This window comes from Leiobunum rupestre, chromosome 3 (genome assembly GCF_980474605.1).
Source record: "Leiobunum rupestre chromosome 3, qqLeiRupe1.1.hap1, whole genome shotgun sequence".
Taxonomy (NCBI): Eukaryota; Metazoa; Arthropoda; class Arachnida; order Opiliones; family Sclerosomatidae; genus Leiobunum; species Leiobunum rupestre.
Genome location: NC_143386.1, coordinates 51,324,150 through 51,336,419, shown reverse-complemented (window position 1 = coordinate 51,336,419; position 12,270 = coordinate 51,324,150). Strand labels below are relative to the sequence as shown.

The 12,270-nt window shown below is 34.4% G+C and overlaps 1 protein-coding gene across 1 annotated transcript; it reads left to right on the top strand.

The window, feature by feature from the left end:
* The first annotated feature begins 9,098 nt into the window (after positions 1-9,098).
* Positions 9,099-10,482, top strand: LOC149952523 (uncharacterized). Its single transcript, XM_090169739.1, has 4 exons — positions 9,099-9,736; positions 9,804-10,092; positions 10,153-10,282; positions 10,355-10,482. Exons 1-4 carry the CDS (start codon positions 9,099-9,101, stop codon positions 10,480-10,482), a joined length of 1,185 nt encoding a protein of 394 aa, XP_090025865.1.
* The last annotated feature ends 1,788 nt before the right edge of the window (positions 10,483-12,270 follow it).

Sequence of the window (12,270 nt, the reverse complement as noted above, 5' to 3'; positions counted from 1 at the left end):
ATATAAAATAGTATAATATGAATGATTTTGCATTAATTGTAACTAGTTATCACTTAAATTTGTTGTAATTACAATAACGGGAAGATGCAGTTGGCCTTTTGGTGGCCACTTGAAAAACGTCACAGTAACTAATTAAGGATATTCTTACCTCATAATCACCTATATTTTAAGTATTTTAAAAAATAATTATGAAATATATCAAACCCACATGAATTATTTAAAGTTGGGTAAGTTTTATTAAGTTTAAAATATTTTTAAAAATAGGGGTCGGCAAGTATATGGTTTTATAGTTGGGGAAAATATTGAAGCTGTTGGGCTTTGGACTTTGAATTCCACTTTGCCAACTGCGACTCTCTCCCAACTCGGCGACTATTTGCCAACTTGAAAACGGACTACTCGTGCTACTAGGGTAGAGTCAATTTTAAACCATAAAAAGGTTTGTAAGGGCGTTGCCATGAACGTTATTAGAAACGTCATCCGCCACGAAGACTATGAACGTTGTCTTTTTAATCAAGAAACCATGTCAGCCGAGATGATGCGCATAGCTAGTTTCAAGCATGAACTATTTACTTTAAATACTAGAAAACTTTGTTTATCACCAAATGATGATAAGAGATACATTCTACCCTGCGGGGTTCGTACATTAGCGCACGGTCATAAAGATATTGAAAAATTATAATGAATGCTTGTATTTATGTATATATAAAAAAAACTGCTATTGCTATAAATTGTAAAAAATTATTTTATTGGATACATTTTACACATAAACTCTTTAATAATTTTATCGTTTACATATTTATCTTTCTTAAACCTAGACACAATGTTATACATTTCTATTCCTTTACACCTGTTTATAGCAAAATAGATACAGAATGCTCCACACGTATTACTAGAATTACTCTGTAATTGATTAGAATTAAAAGTTACAGTTTTACTGTTTCGTTCAATAAAGTCATTAAATTTAAAATAATCTGGTGGGTTTCCAAATGAATCCATGAATTCACAATTTTTATGTTTAGAAAAATATATTAGAACCCAGTGTTCTCCAGGTTCAGCACTCGTATCGGTATTTACAATAAATAGAGAAGGGAATATTTTTACGTATTTAGGTAGCTTGTCAGCCGCGAACACGCCTTGAAATATACTTTTAGTACTTAAATCTTTTTCAAGAATTTTAGTTATCTGTAGCGAATCCATTAATTACTGTAATCGAAAATCACGGTTCGATTTTTATCAATTTCAATCAAATTTTGAAACTCAGCGTAAATTAGAATGGAAATCGTCTCCGGTAACGGTTTTGCAAATTTTAATTCTAATCTCAGGTTACTGTTTTTTACAAGATGCAAGTGATTAGCGTTGTTATTAAGATCCGAGGTTAAATTGTACGCGAATAAACAATTTCCGTTAGGGTAATCTTCCCGACTTATCTGATTCCCTTCATCTACGTTCCACTGATTAGTTTGAATGAAAAGATTGCAATACGCTTGAATATATAGATTTTCCTCAAAGTTTAGAGATAACGCCTTATGAGGGACGCTGCTACCGTCAATGTACAATCCAATGCTTGATAAATCGAAATGTTGAAAGTTGTACGGGGATTTTTTCAAATCTCCTAGAAACGCTTTTTGTTCCACAAACCCGATAACAACTTTCTTAGGTGCTTGTCCGGTAAATAAATGATCTTGCACACTAGCCATAAGACCAGCGGGTATAGAAAATGAGGTGCACTCCGAACGAGTTACAGGATATTTAGCGGTTCCATATTGTAGCGCCTTGGCTTGAGCGAGCGATAGTTCCGGTATCACTTTAACTTTCCTCAGATAAAGGGAAGCTGATAAAATCTCCACTTTACATTTTACGTCGGAATGAACGCAAAAAGCTGCTCTATTTTTATCGAATTTAAATTTCAAATCAACCATATTTAATAAAAAGCGTGGTTGTTGACATAAATCAGTATGGACTACGCCTAACAAGTCAATCGCCCCTTTTTGCGCTAAACTCGCTCGTTTAGAGAAACCATCGTTATCGAAAAATGAATCGAACTTTCCAGGCGTATCCCGATAGAAAAGTGAACTCGTTAAATAACTTTTTTTCGCAGAATCTCCGAACGTTAATAAAGTTTGTATCATACTTTTATAAGCGTAATTTTGACTGGAAGGTGTTACTGATCTTTCATTAAGAAATACGTGGACGTCGCTAAAAAGCGAATGAAGAAACAAATTCTCGGGGGCGATATTGTCGGCTGGAGTTCCGGCGGCCCCACCCGCAACACCTGGAACTGCGGGTTGCGGTAGTTGACCATTATATTTAGTTACCTTAACTCGAACGTGCAGCAAAGTTTGTGAAAGGTCTATATACGTTTCAGAGTTACCGTTGATAGAAAATGTAATTGATGCGTTATCAACTATATTTGATATTGGATTATACTCAACCCATTCTCCACCAATAATCGAAGATTGTGTCATAGGTACTTGAAACAAATCTAGCTCGGAATTTATACACTCAACTGAGTGCGGGTGTAAAAGGGACATTATGAGAATATATCGGAACGTTTAGGGAACCGTCCTTTCGCTATCCTGCCTGCTGTTGAAATGGCGCTTTTCGACTGAGTTCGTTTCCTTTTATTTCCGGAACCCGTCATTCTTTTAATATGATCCGTAGCTGAAGATGTTAGTCTCATGGCTTCATCAGCTGCTGAAGCTAAAGTTTCCCTTCCAGCGTTAATAGAATGCGATTTAAGCGCTATTTTAATTGGGACTCCGCTAACAACATCGGTCGCTACTTTCGCTCCGGTACTTAAAAGTTTTTTCCCCAAGTAGGAAGCGCCTTTCTTCAGTAAAGGTACCGCGAATCTAAACGCTGAAGATAATATATTTCCTAGTCCATGTCCTCTTTGCACGGCTAAACCTCTATATACAGGTATTCCACCGAAACCAACCTGGTTTAAATAGTAACTTTCATAATCAGTTCTTGAAGGTGAATATTCAGACCTCATGATGTTAACTGTTCGCTCTCTTAAGCTAGAATGAGGGTGTGTCCTGAATGATTAAAGGTTTATAGTGAAGTCCACATTTTACGGGGTTTAAAATTTAATACAACGTGAGCTTTTCCACTATGAAACTCTATTGGCTCACCTAAATCATCTGTTATATTAATCTCTATAGTCTTAATATTATTACACACGACTGGTAGGTAATGAGGTTGTGAAAATATTTTTGTAGTTGTTTTCCCATTAGACTCGGCTTTCTCTTCGACGCTTATGATTCTTAATAGAGGTGCTAAACTATCCCCAACAACGCTATTTTCAACCAGATCAGAATAAACGAATAAGGAATGTAACCCAGCGTTCATATCAACTGGGTAGGGGGTTATCATTGAATTTAAAATGGTGAAATCATTATCTCTTCTATCCTTAAAACCTAGTAAAATCGATAGATCGGGGCCAATTACAGCTCTGATTTTCGGTTGCAATTTAACTTTAATTCGATTAGAATAATTTAAATAAGCGAATGTAACTTGTTCTTCTTCTTGGTTATGGACGTTCATAACATGTAATAGTTCTTCCGGAGTTTTATAAAAACCCGCGGGAACTTCAATTATTTTATCATATTCGAGAGGGTCTTTAACTAGAGGGTTATCAGTCATTTTATCTGAAGGTAGCGTTACGTAAAAACTCATTTTAAATCCACTTCTTGTATCCAAGAATTAAATGTAGGGGCGTAATCTTGCCACTTGACATACAGTTCTACGCGGCCGTCCGATTTTTTCCTCTTTTTTATTACTTTTTCGATTATGAAGTAACAGTCTTTTAAATCTCGACCAACAATCTGAACCTCCTCTCGATAGAATACTCCTAAAATGGGGTTAGAATTTAAATCACGTGGCAGTCTCTCAGCTATTTTAAACAATTCTGTAGTAAAATTCGGGTTATATTTCTTATCGAAAATTGATAAATTTCTACTTATTCTACAAATATCTCCAATTTCAAACGCGTATGTTAACGGAGGAGAAAAATTTACCGAACCGTAAAGATTTTTCCATATTTTAGCAGAGTTATCTAGAGTAACTTCCGCGGGTTTACATTTAATTGATCTGTGATAACTATTGTTATAAGCGTTTATAATATCATCTAAAACGTCGATATATTTAAGGGTGTTCTTCTGCGTGAAATAGCGATATAAACGAGATTTAAAACTTCTAATGAATCTTTCAATAATGGACGCTTTCATTTCCGATCGGGTAGCGAAAAATTTAATGTTCCTTCTTTCTAATTCACTCTGCACTTCTTGACAGACAAATTCGTTTCCATGATCACTTTGAATTCTTTTCGGTTGACGGCCTTTTTCAAAAACGTTACGTAACGCTTCTAAAATTGTTACACCTTTCTTATTTTTAACCGCTACAGCCATAGCGTATTTGCTAAATATGTCGATAATACATAATACGTAGCGAGATCCTGAATTATATTTAGACAGCTTCTGAAAATCTGCCAAGTCCGCTTGCCACTGTTCGTCAATTCCATAAACAATAGTTCGATTTCGTTTGAATCGTCTTCTAGCAGGTTTATGCAGCGTATATGTATCCTGCTTTATTAGAAATTGTTTTACTTTTTCCAATGAAACCTTTAAACCTTTATGTCGAGCTGAATTATAGAGCGCTCGAACTCCAGCGAATGACCCTGGGTCTGCGGGGTTAGTATAGATCTGCTCAAGTTCTTTCTCCATATTGGGTAATATTTTGATGTAATGGCATGTAACGCCAAAAAAGGAAATTAAATAATTCTAATATTATAATAACTATGATAATTAAAAAAGCTGTGATAATTTTCGGTGATTTTGAAAATGATTGTGATAAATAGGCTAAAAGTCCTAAAGAGACCGTTTCTGTACAACCTTCCATTGTAGGCTTATACTATGAAATGAGAACAAAATTATCAGGTTAATATATTTTATTTAGTATTTATCCAAGATCTTAGAGGACTAGGTGAAGATGATGATAACATTGAACTACTTGGTGGTGTATGAAATACAGCGAATGTTTTTAACAGTGTCAATCTTACAGGATTTTTAATTAAACGTTTTGAAATATTTGACTTATGAATGCCCTCGTAAAACTCTGTAACTCCTATAGGATCAACCGCTGTTCCAGGCGTTTTTCTCACAGCGTCATACAAAAGATCGATTATATTAGATCCTCCAATCACTTGTCCTCGAATAGAAAGCTCTCCTGAGTTAGCCCATCTAATATATCTCGGATCTTCCGTAGTCGCTCGGTATAATGAAATCGCATCACTAACATAAGTTGCAGGTAGAGAATAAGATATTTGCGCGAACCAGGTTTTAGGCCGTTCAGAGTTTTCAATAACGGGAGAGATTTGCTCTTTACGTACGTAAGTTAACCGTCGTTGGAGAGTTTGATTGTATAATGCTAATTTCTCTGATTCGTTTAAATCTGGATTATCTAGAATAGATTTCATTTCATCATCGAGTGTTTTCTCTTTTTGAAGTTCAGGTGTTTCTTCTGTTTTGGAAGGTGGAGTGTTTTTTAATCTCTCCATTACATCTTCAGGTACTAGAAGCATTTTTCGAGCCATCATCGGTTTATAGCTCGGCTAATTGCACTTCCGGCGACTGAGCTAACGATAGATAGCAGTGGCGCTAATAAAAATGGAAGAAAACCACCTTTTTGTACCAGTATCTTTCGTCGTTTTGATATAGGGTTCTTCTTCGACACGTTTCGTATAACCGCGCTATGTTTCTTTAACCGCTTACGATGACGTTCTGACAGTTCAATTGTTCCGTGTAATACATTTATACAACATTCAACGAGAGCCAGTATAGCTTCCTTGCTAGCGTATTTAATAGCTGTCTTTCTTTGATTTAGATTACAGGATGTCAGGAAACGTAGAAAGTCTAGGTTTTCCTTTACTCGTTTTGAGACATCCATTTAGAGATTTTCTTAGCCTTTCTTAAAGCGCAATGAACAGTTTCGGAATGAAAAGGGCAGTTTAATTCAACGTCTTCTAGTTCTGATAATTTAGGACAGCCGGTATCTTCGATGTTAGTTACTGGAACACCGAGGAGTGTCGATAATACTGCAGCTTTTTCTAAACCTTTGGTGAAAAACGAAGTAGCTTTTTCCGCTATCTGATTGCAAATGTCACGTCTCGTTCTGTAAGGATGTTCGCCGTCATCCCATTGAAGATGACAAATGTTATGAGATATCCATCTGCATTGTCTTTTATTTTCGTTTGAAAGCTCTTTGAAAGGGCATGGAGATTTGAAAGTAAACACTTCCGATTCTTCAGTTTCTAATACTACGTAAGCTAATTCTTTAATAATCCACTCTCGATTAACCCTAAATAAATTCCCTTCTATAATACACTTCATTTTGGAATAAAGACAGCCGATTCTTCACCCGGTATTAAACCTGTTCGTAGTAAATACTGATCTGGGGTGTGAGGTTTCAAGTCAACTAATAAATACCCAAATTTCCGTGACGTAGCTTGTTGAAACGCATCAATAACGTATTTGCTATTGGTTGGAGATATCTGCCTCGCGATATGATAAATTGTTGATTTATCTCGTGGTGATTTAAAAATAAATAGATAATGAGCATTTAAATTTAAAGTTCTTATTATTTTCCGGGGTAATAAAGGTTTTGCATTAAAATTAGTACGGAGGTGTTTCTGTGATGAGATCCACGAATAAATAAATTAGTTACATCTTTATTATTAGATATCTCGCATAACAAATCGTCTAAAATAACTAAATTCCTAATTTGCGGGTTTAATATATTAACATCGAGTAACCCTTCGTGAAACTCGACTGAAGGTGTGTGTTCTAATATTGATTGAAATAGTTTCGGCTGATACTCGGTATAACAAAATATTATCCTCTCCGGAGGAGGGGATATGCAGGTCTTCTTATGTTGAATCAACCGTCCCACCAGGAATGACTTTCCGCATTGGGTGGACCCGGCTACAAGCCCATTCATTGGATGTTGTAAGCTTAAATCCATAATGGTTAATGAGAATCGGAACATTAGTGCAATCAATTTTATTAGTTTTTTAACAAGTTTTTAGCATTGCATATTATTAGTGACATTATATTATTTAAAATTTCTTTCGACAATTCACAGCGAATAGTAAACATTTCAATAATATTTTCACAATCTACCGACATAATTATTTCATAAAAATGCAAATCTACACGCTTAGAATAATCCGTCATGATACAATCATGCTGGAGTTGAGATGGATGATCAATTTGGCAGCCATTGCACGCTTTCTTAAGAGCTCCGTGTAATTGTTTAATTACAACGTTAGTCATCGCCTCCTTTATTTCCTTGATTTGCTTTAAACACTTCTGAATAGACTCGTACTGGTCGAGAAAATTCAACCAAGAAGATTGAGCGAAAGCTACCCCCTCTTTAGTCGGTAACAGTTTTCCATAGTTTACCCCATAACCATGGTACATTTGTCTAACATCTAAAACCTTTTGTTCGGCAAATCTATGAACCGAAAACCGTTTGGTTTCAGAACCTGTGAAAACCCATGAAGTTTCAGCTTCGTTATTGAAATAAGCTTCAATGGCATCTTTCTTTGTCCATAGCTCTTGCAGTTCCGCTTCTGTTAGTTTAATGCCCTTTGTTAAATCTAATAGACCGCAGTAGATGGTTTCATCTGCATAAACGATTAACCCTTTATCACCAGACACAGGAAATGAACAATTCCTATAAAATAAATACATTAAGACAAGTTAAGAATTATCACTGAGTATTCTTACTTACATTTTAAGGTTCCTCGGAGTCACTTCCAATACAATTCAGATGGTGAACTTTCTAAATATGGTCTTACTATTATACGGTTTTCCCTTTTTATACTCTGAAATTATTTATCTTCGATATCTTATTTATTAAAATGGAGTTTAAAATTAATTCCATTCTACGTATACGCATTTTGAAGTGTATCGCGTTACGTATATAGGAATTTACCCGGTCCTCATACGGAATCACGTGTACAATTACAATACTTGAGAACGATACGTTTCTCATACTTAAACTTTAGATATTCGTTTGAAATACTCGTGAGAAAGGTTTAAGTGTCAAGCATATTTAAGTACTACAATGATATTAAAATGAAGTTTAAAAATATTTCCATTCTACGTCATTTTAATAAATATTTCATGACGTCAAAACACTCAAATCCATGTTTTAAATTCAAATTAACCGCGCTCCAATCCGCGCACGTTAACCGCGTCCCATATTCCATGACGTCAAAAAACTCAAATTCAAATTAACCGCGTCCCCCGGGTAATCCGCGCACGCGCGCCGCCTAGGTTATCATTACATCATTTTAACTTATTCCGTACCATAAAACGCGATAAGATATACGTTCAAGTATCTTTCGAGATAAGCGTAGATAAATGAACAAGTTGGCCTGGACACAATATGTTGATATACGGGAAAACAAATCGTCGCGAGAAATATCATAAATACATTGACTTTTCGACGATTTTACCCCCATTTCAGCCCTAAAATCCTCGATCCTCGGATCGGAGCCTCGCCCTCACTTTCCTTCTACTGAAATGAAAATTTTTGGTAAAGTTATTGGAAATGATTATCAAAAAGAACTTTCGGAAAAATTCCCACTTCTTAATAGTTTTGCAAAACTGATAAATTTTTTAACATTTTTGGATATATAGAAACCATGCTCTGGAAACTATAAGGAAGCTTTTTTAAATTATTTAAAAGCTAGCCAAAAATGTGCCTTTCTTAATCGGTATACTAATGCCTTGCATTCACCAAATTGCTTGGGTCTTATCAATGGTAATAAGCAGCAGAGTAGATGTCCAAATTGCATCGGATTAAGAAAATTTCAAGAGAGAAAAAAATGAAGGAAAAAAATTAAAATCTAGAGAAAAGTTAGAAATGAAAAAAAATCTTTAAGAAGTAGAATTAATAAACTACAAAGAAAAATAGAAAAATTAATACAAAAGGAGAATATTGAGCCATTTGGAGATATGTTTTCAGGAATAAGCGATGACGAACCGTTCTGTAGTAAGGAAAACTTTCTAAAAATTTTAATGAAACAGCAAATGGAGTTGATGAAGAAAAACAAGAAGAACCCGCATAAGTGGCATCCTGCGATTATTAAATGGTGTTCCTATGTTAAAACCAAATCAACTTCAGCATATGAAGCTTTTAGAGAAGTTATTCCGCTACCAGCTCCTAGGACTTTATATACCTATACCTCAATATTATCTTCTAAAAGTTGGTTTACCCAGGAAGGAATTCAACAAATGAAGGAAAAAATTGATTTACATGAAGTTGATGAGCATCAGAAATATTTATCTCTTATCGTTGATGAAATGAAGATTAAAGAAGATCTTGTGTACAAAGCGCACACTTTTGAAATTGTCGGGTTTTCCCATTTGAATGAAGCCGGTGATAAACTTAAATTGCAAGAGATAAGAAAGACTGGTGAACCATCAGCTGATTTACCAGTGGCGTCTCACGTTATGGTGATAATGGTCAGGGGTCTCACAACCAACTTTAAACATGTTTTGGCCTACTTTCCATGTCATGAAATGAAAACTGAAGAGTTGTACTCTATTATTCAAGAAGCCATAGAAATTTGCGAAAATAGTAGTTTTAAAATATTAACTGTTGTATGTGATAAATCAGCCATCAACCAAAAATTCATAAAAATGAGTACCGATATGGACACTGAAAAGTAACACACGTTTGCTTAAAAAAAATGGGAAACATATCTTATGGTCTCATGTAGTGGAAATGTTTAGAAAAGACTCATCTACACATTTAAGATTGTGTCCTAAGTTGACATTGGACCATATTGAACTTAACAGCTTTAGTACAATGAGCGTGAAACTGGCAACTCAAATTTTAAGCGCAAGCGTAGCAGCTGCTATGGAGAAATTAGTTGGTCCAGAAGCTTCAGAAACTGTCAAATTCATAAGATTCTTCAATAAATTTTTCGATATCATGAACACGAGAAACTTAATTCATGGCAAACTGAAGAGAAACCCAAATTTGAATGCCATTACAACTGAATCAGATGATCGATTTAAGGTACTTTAATAGAAAATATTTAAATTTAAAAAATACTTAATAAGGTTTTTATATATATAGTGGTTAGAAGAGGACTTCATTAATTATCTTAAAGAATGGAAAGAAGAGGCCGAAAGCCAAGATGTCCCCGCAGAAGGAATTGCGAAAATGCAGCTGAGCCGAACAACTTTGGAAGGGTTGCACGTAACAGGTAATTAAATCATGTAGTAGAATTTTAACCCGTATTTATGATTATTATGTATTGTCTTTTCTGTAATTGGAGCTGTGAAATATTTGTTATCGAAAGGAGCTCTATTTGTGTTAACAGATAAATTCAATCAGAACCCATTAGAAAGACACTTTGGAAAACACCGTCGCTCCACAGGTTGTAATGAAAATCCTGATTTGTGAAATTTTGGGTTTAGCGAAAAAAAATTTAAAATTATGAGACCAAAGTTGGTAACACAACGAAATTTAAAAAGTTAAAAATATAAGTAGGTAAATAACTTTGCCTGATAACCGAAACCACGTAAATTGAGTTTCCCTCAAAAGTGGGTTTTTTTTTGTCCTTTCACAAAATTAACCCAAATAACATTTAAAATACTGCAAAAATCCCTTGAAATTTAAAAATTCTGTAAATTAGGAACATCAAAAAAAAGTTAAAACATCAACTTTGGCGAAAAATAATTTTTATTAATACCTAATAAAATGTAGTTTCCCTCAAAAGCCAGTTTTTTTGTACTTTCACAAAATTAAGCCAAATAACATTTCACATTTAAAATACTGCACAAACCCCTTCAAATTTTAAAATACTGTAAATTTAGGAACCTCAAAATAAAACAATATTAGTGTTAATTAAACATGAAAGACTTAAAACTTTGGGTTCAAATATTTCAAGTTAATGAATGCTTCTATTTATTATTTTTAAGTTTGCAACAGCACGTGTTAGTGGTGGCATTATCTTTCATAGCTCTACGTAGCCCCTTTTTCTTAGCTAAATTAAGAAGCTCTTTGCGCTTCGCTCATTTTAATTTTGGCAAAATTTTTTAGAGCTTTTCCTCGGCAATTTATGTAAGTATCATACAAAATGGTTTAAGCTCTATTCCTACAAATTACATCATCTTGACCCCAAAGCCTGTTAAATTCCTCGCTAACATCACTCTCCATCAACCTCTCTTTCAGTTTATAATAAATTAATGCAGTTTCAAAATATGGTTTAGCTACGTTGTCCACCTTTTTGAAAAAATTAAAGCCTAGTTTTGTTAAGCGTATTAACCCTCCCCTACTTATTACATCAGTCCAATTTGAAAAACTCAATTCCGATGTCAATTGTTTATCTACACAATTTTCAAAAAGTACCTCTAATGTAGATTCTTCATAACGCTTTGAAATATTTCTCATAATATACCCTCCGATGTGATGGATAACGTTATCTTCTTTGTTGTTAATTTCCTTTTTGGTCAAAAGTGCACAAGATTCAGTGAAGCTGCACTCTCCCTGAGAATAGTCTGGCTTTAACATTACCCACTTCCGGAGAGATTCTTCTAGAAAATGTTCTCACCCAATTTGCAACGACTAAATCCAAATTTTCCTCCGTTAATTTTTCAAATTGTTCCATTTTGTTAAAACATTTACCATTACATCTAGCAATTCAAAATCATTTCCTAATATTCTTGCTTGTATCATAAAAGTCGCCTTGTCCTTAATACGCTTTTCATTTAGAGTGGCTAGTTTACAAAAAATATTGTCGTTCAATTGAACTGAAGCATTTTCAAATAAAATTTTTATACTGTTAGGCAAGGAAATGGATTTCATCAAATTCAGTCGAACATTTTCAACCAACTCCTTTTCGTTGCTTTTAAAAAACTCTTCGTCAAAATCTATGAAATATTAATGTTTTTTTAAAAACTCGATCTTCATATTTAATTTTAGTCTCTTATGTGAGCCAAAATTTTTTGCAAAATAGAGCTTTGGTCTGTCTCTTTTATTTGGAAGGATGGGTTTTAGGCTTTCCTCTTTTTTAAGAGACAGATCTAAAGGTGTGTTGCACGGTAATGATGAATTTTCATCATTATCCTTAAAATTTAAATAGCTAAATTAACAATTATACTAGCAATGAATTTGAGAAAGTTATTTACTTACCCCCCAATCCAAAACACCAAAGCCAGGTAAGGGTTTTGAACCCTCATTAAAATGCCT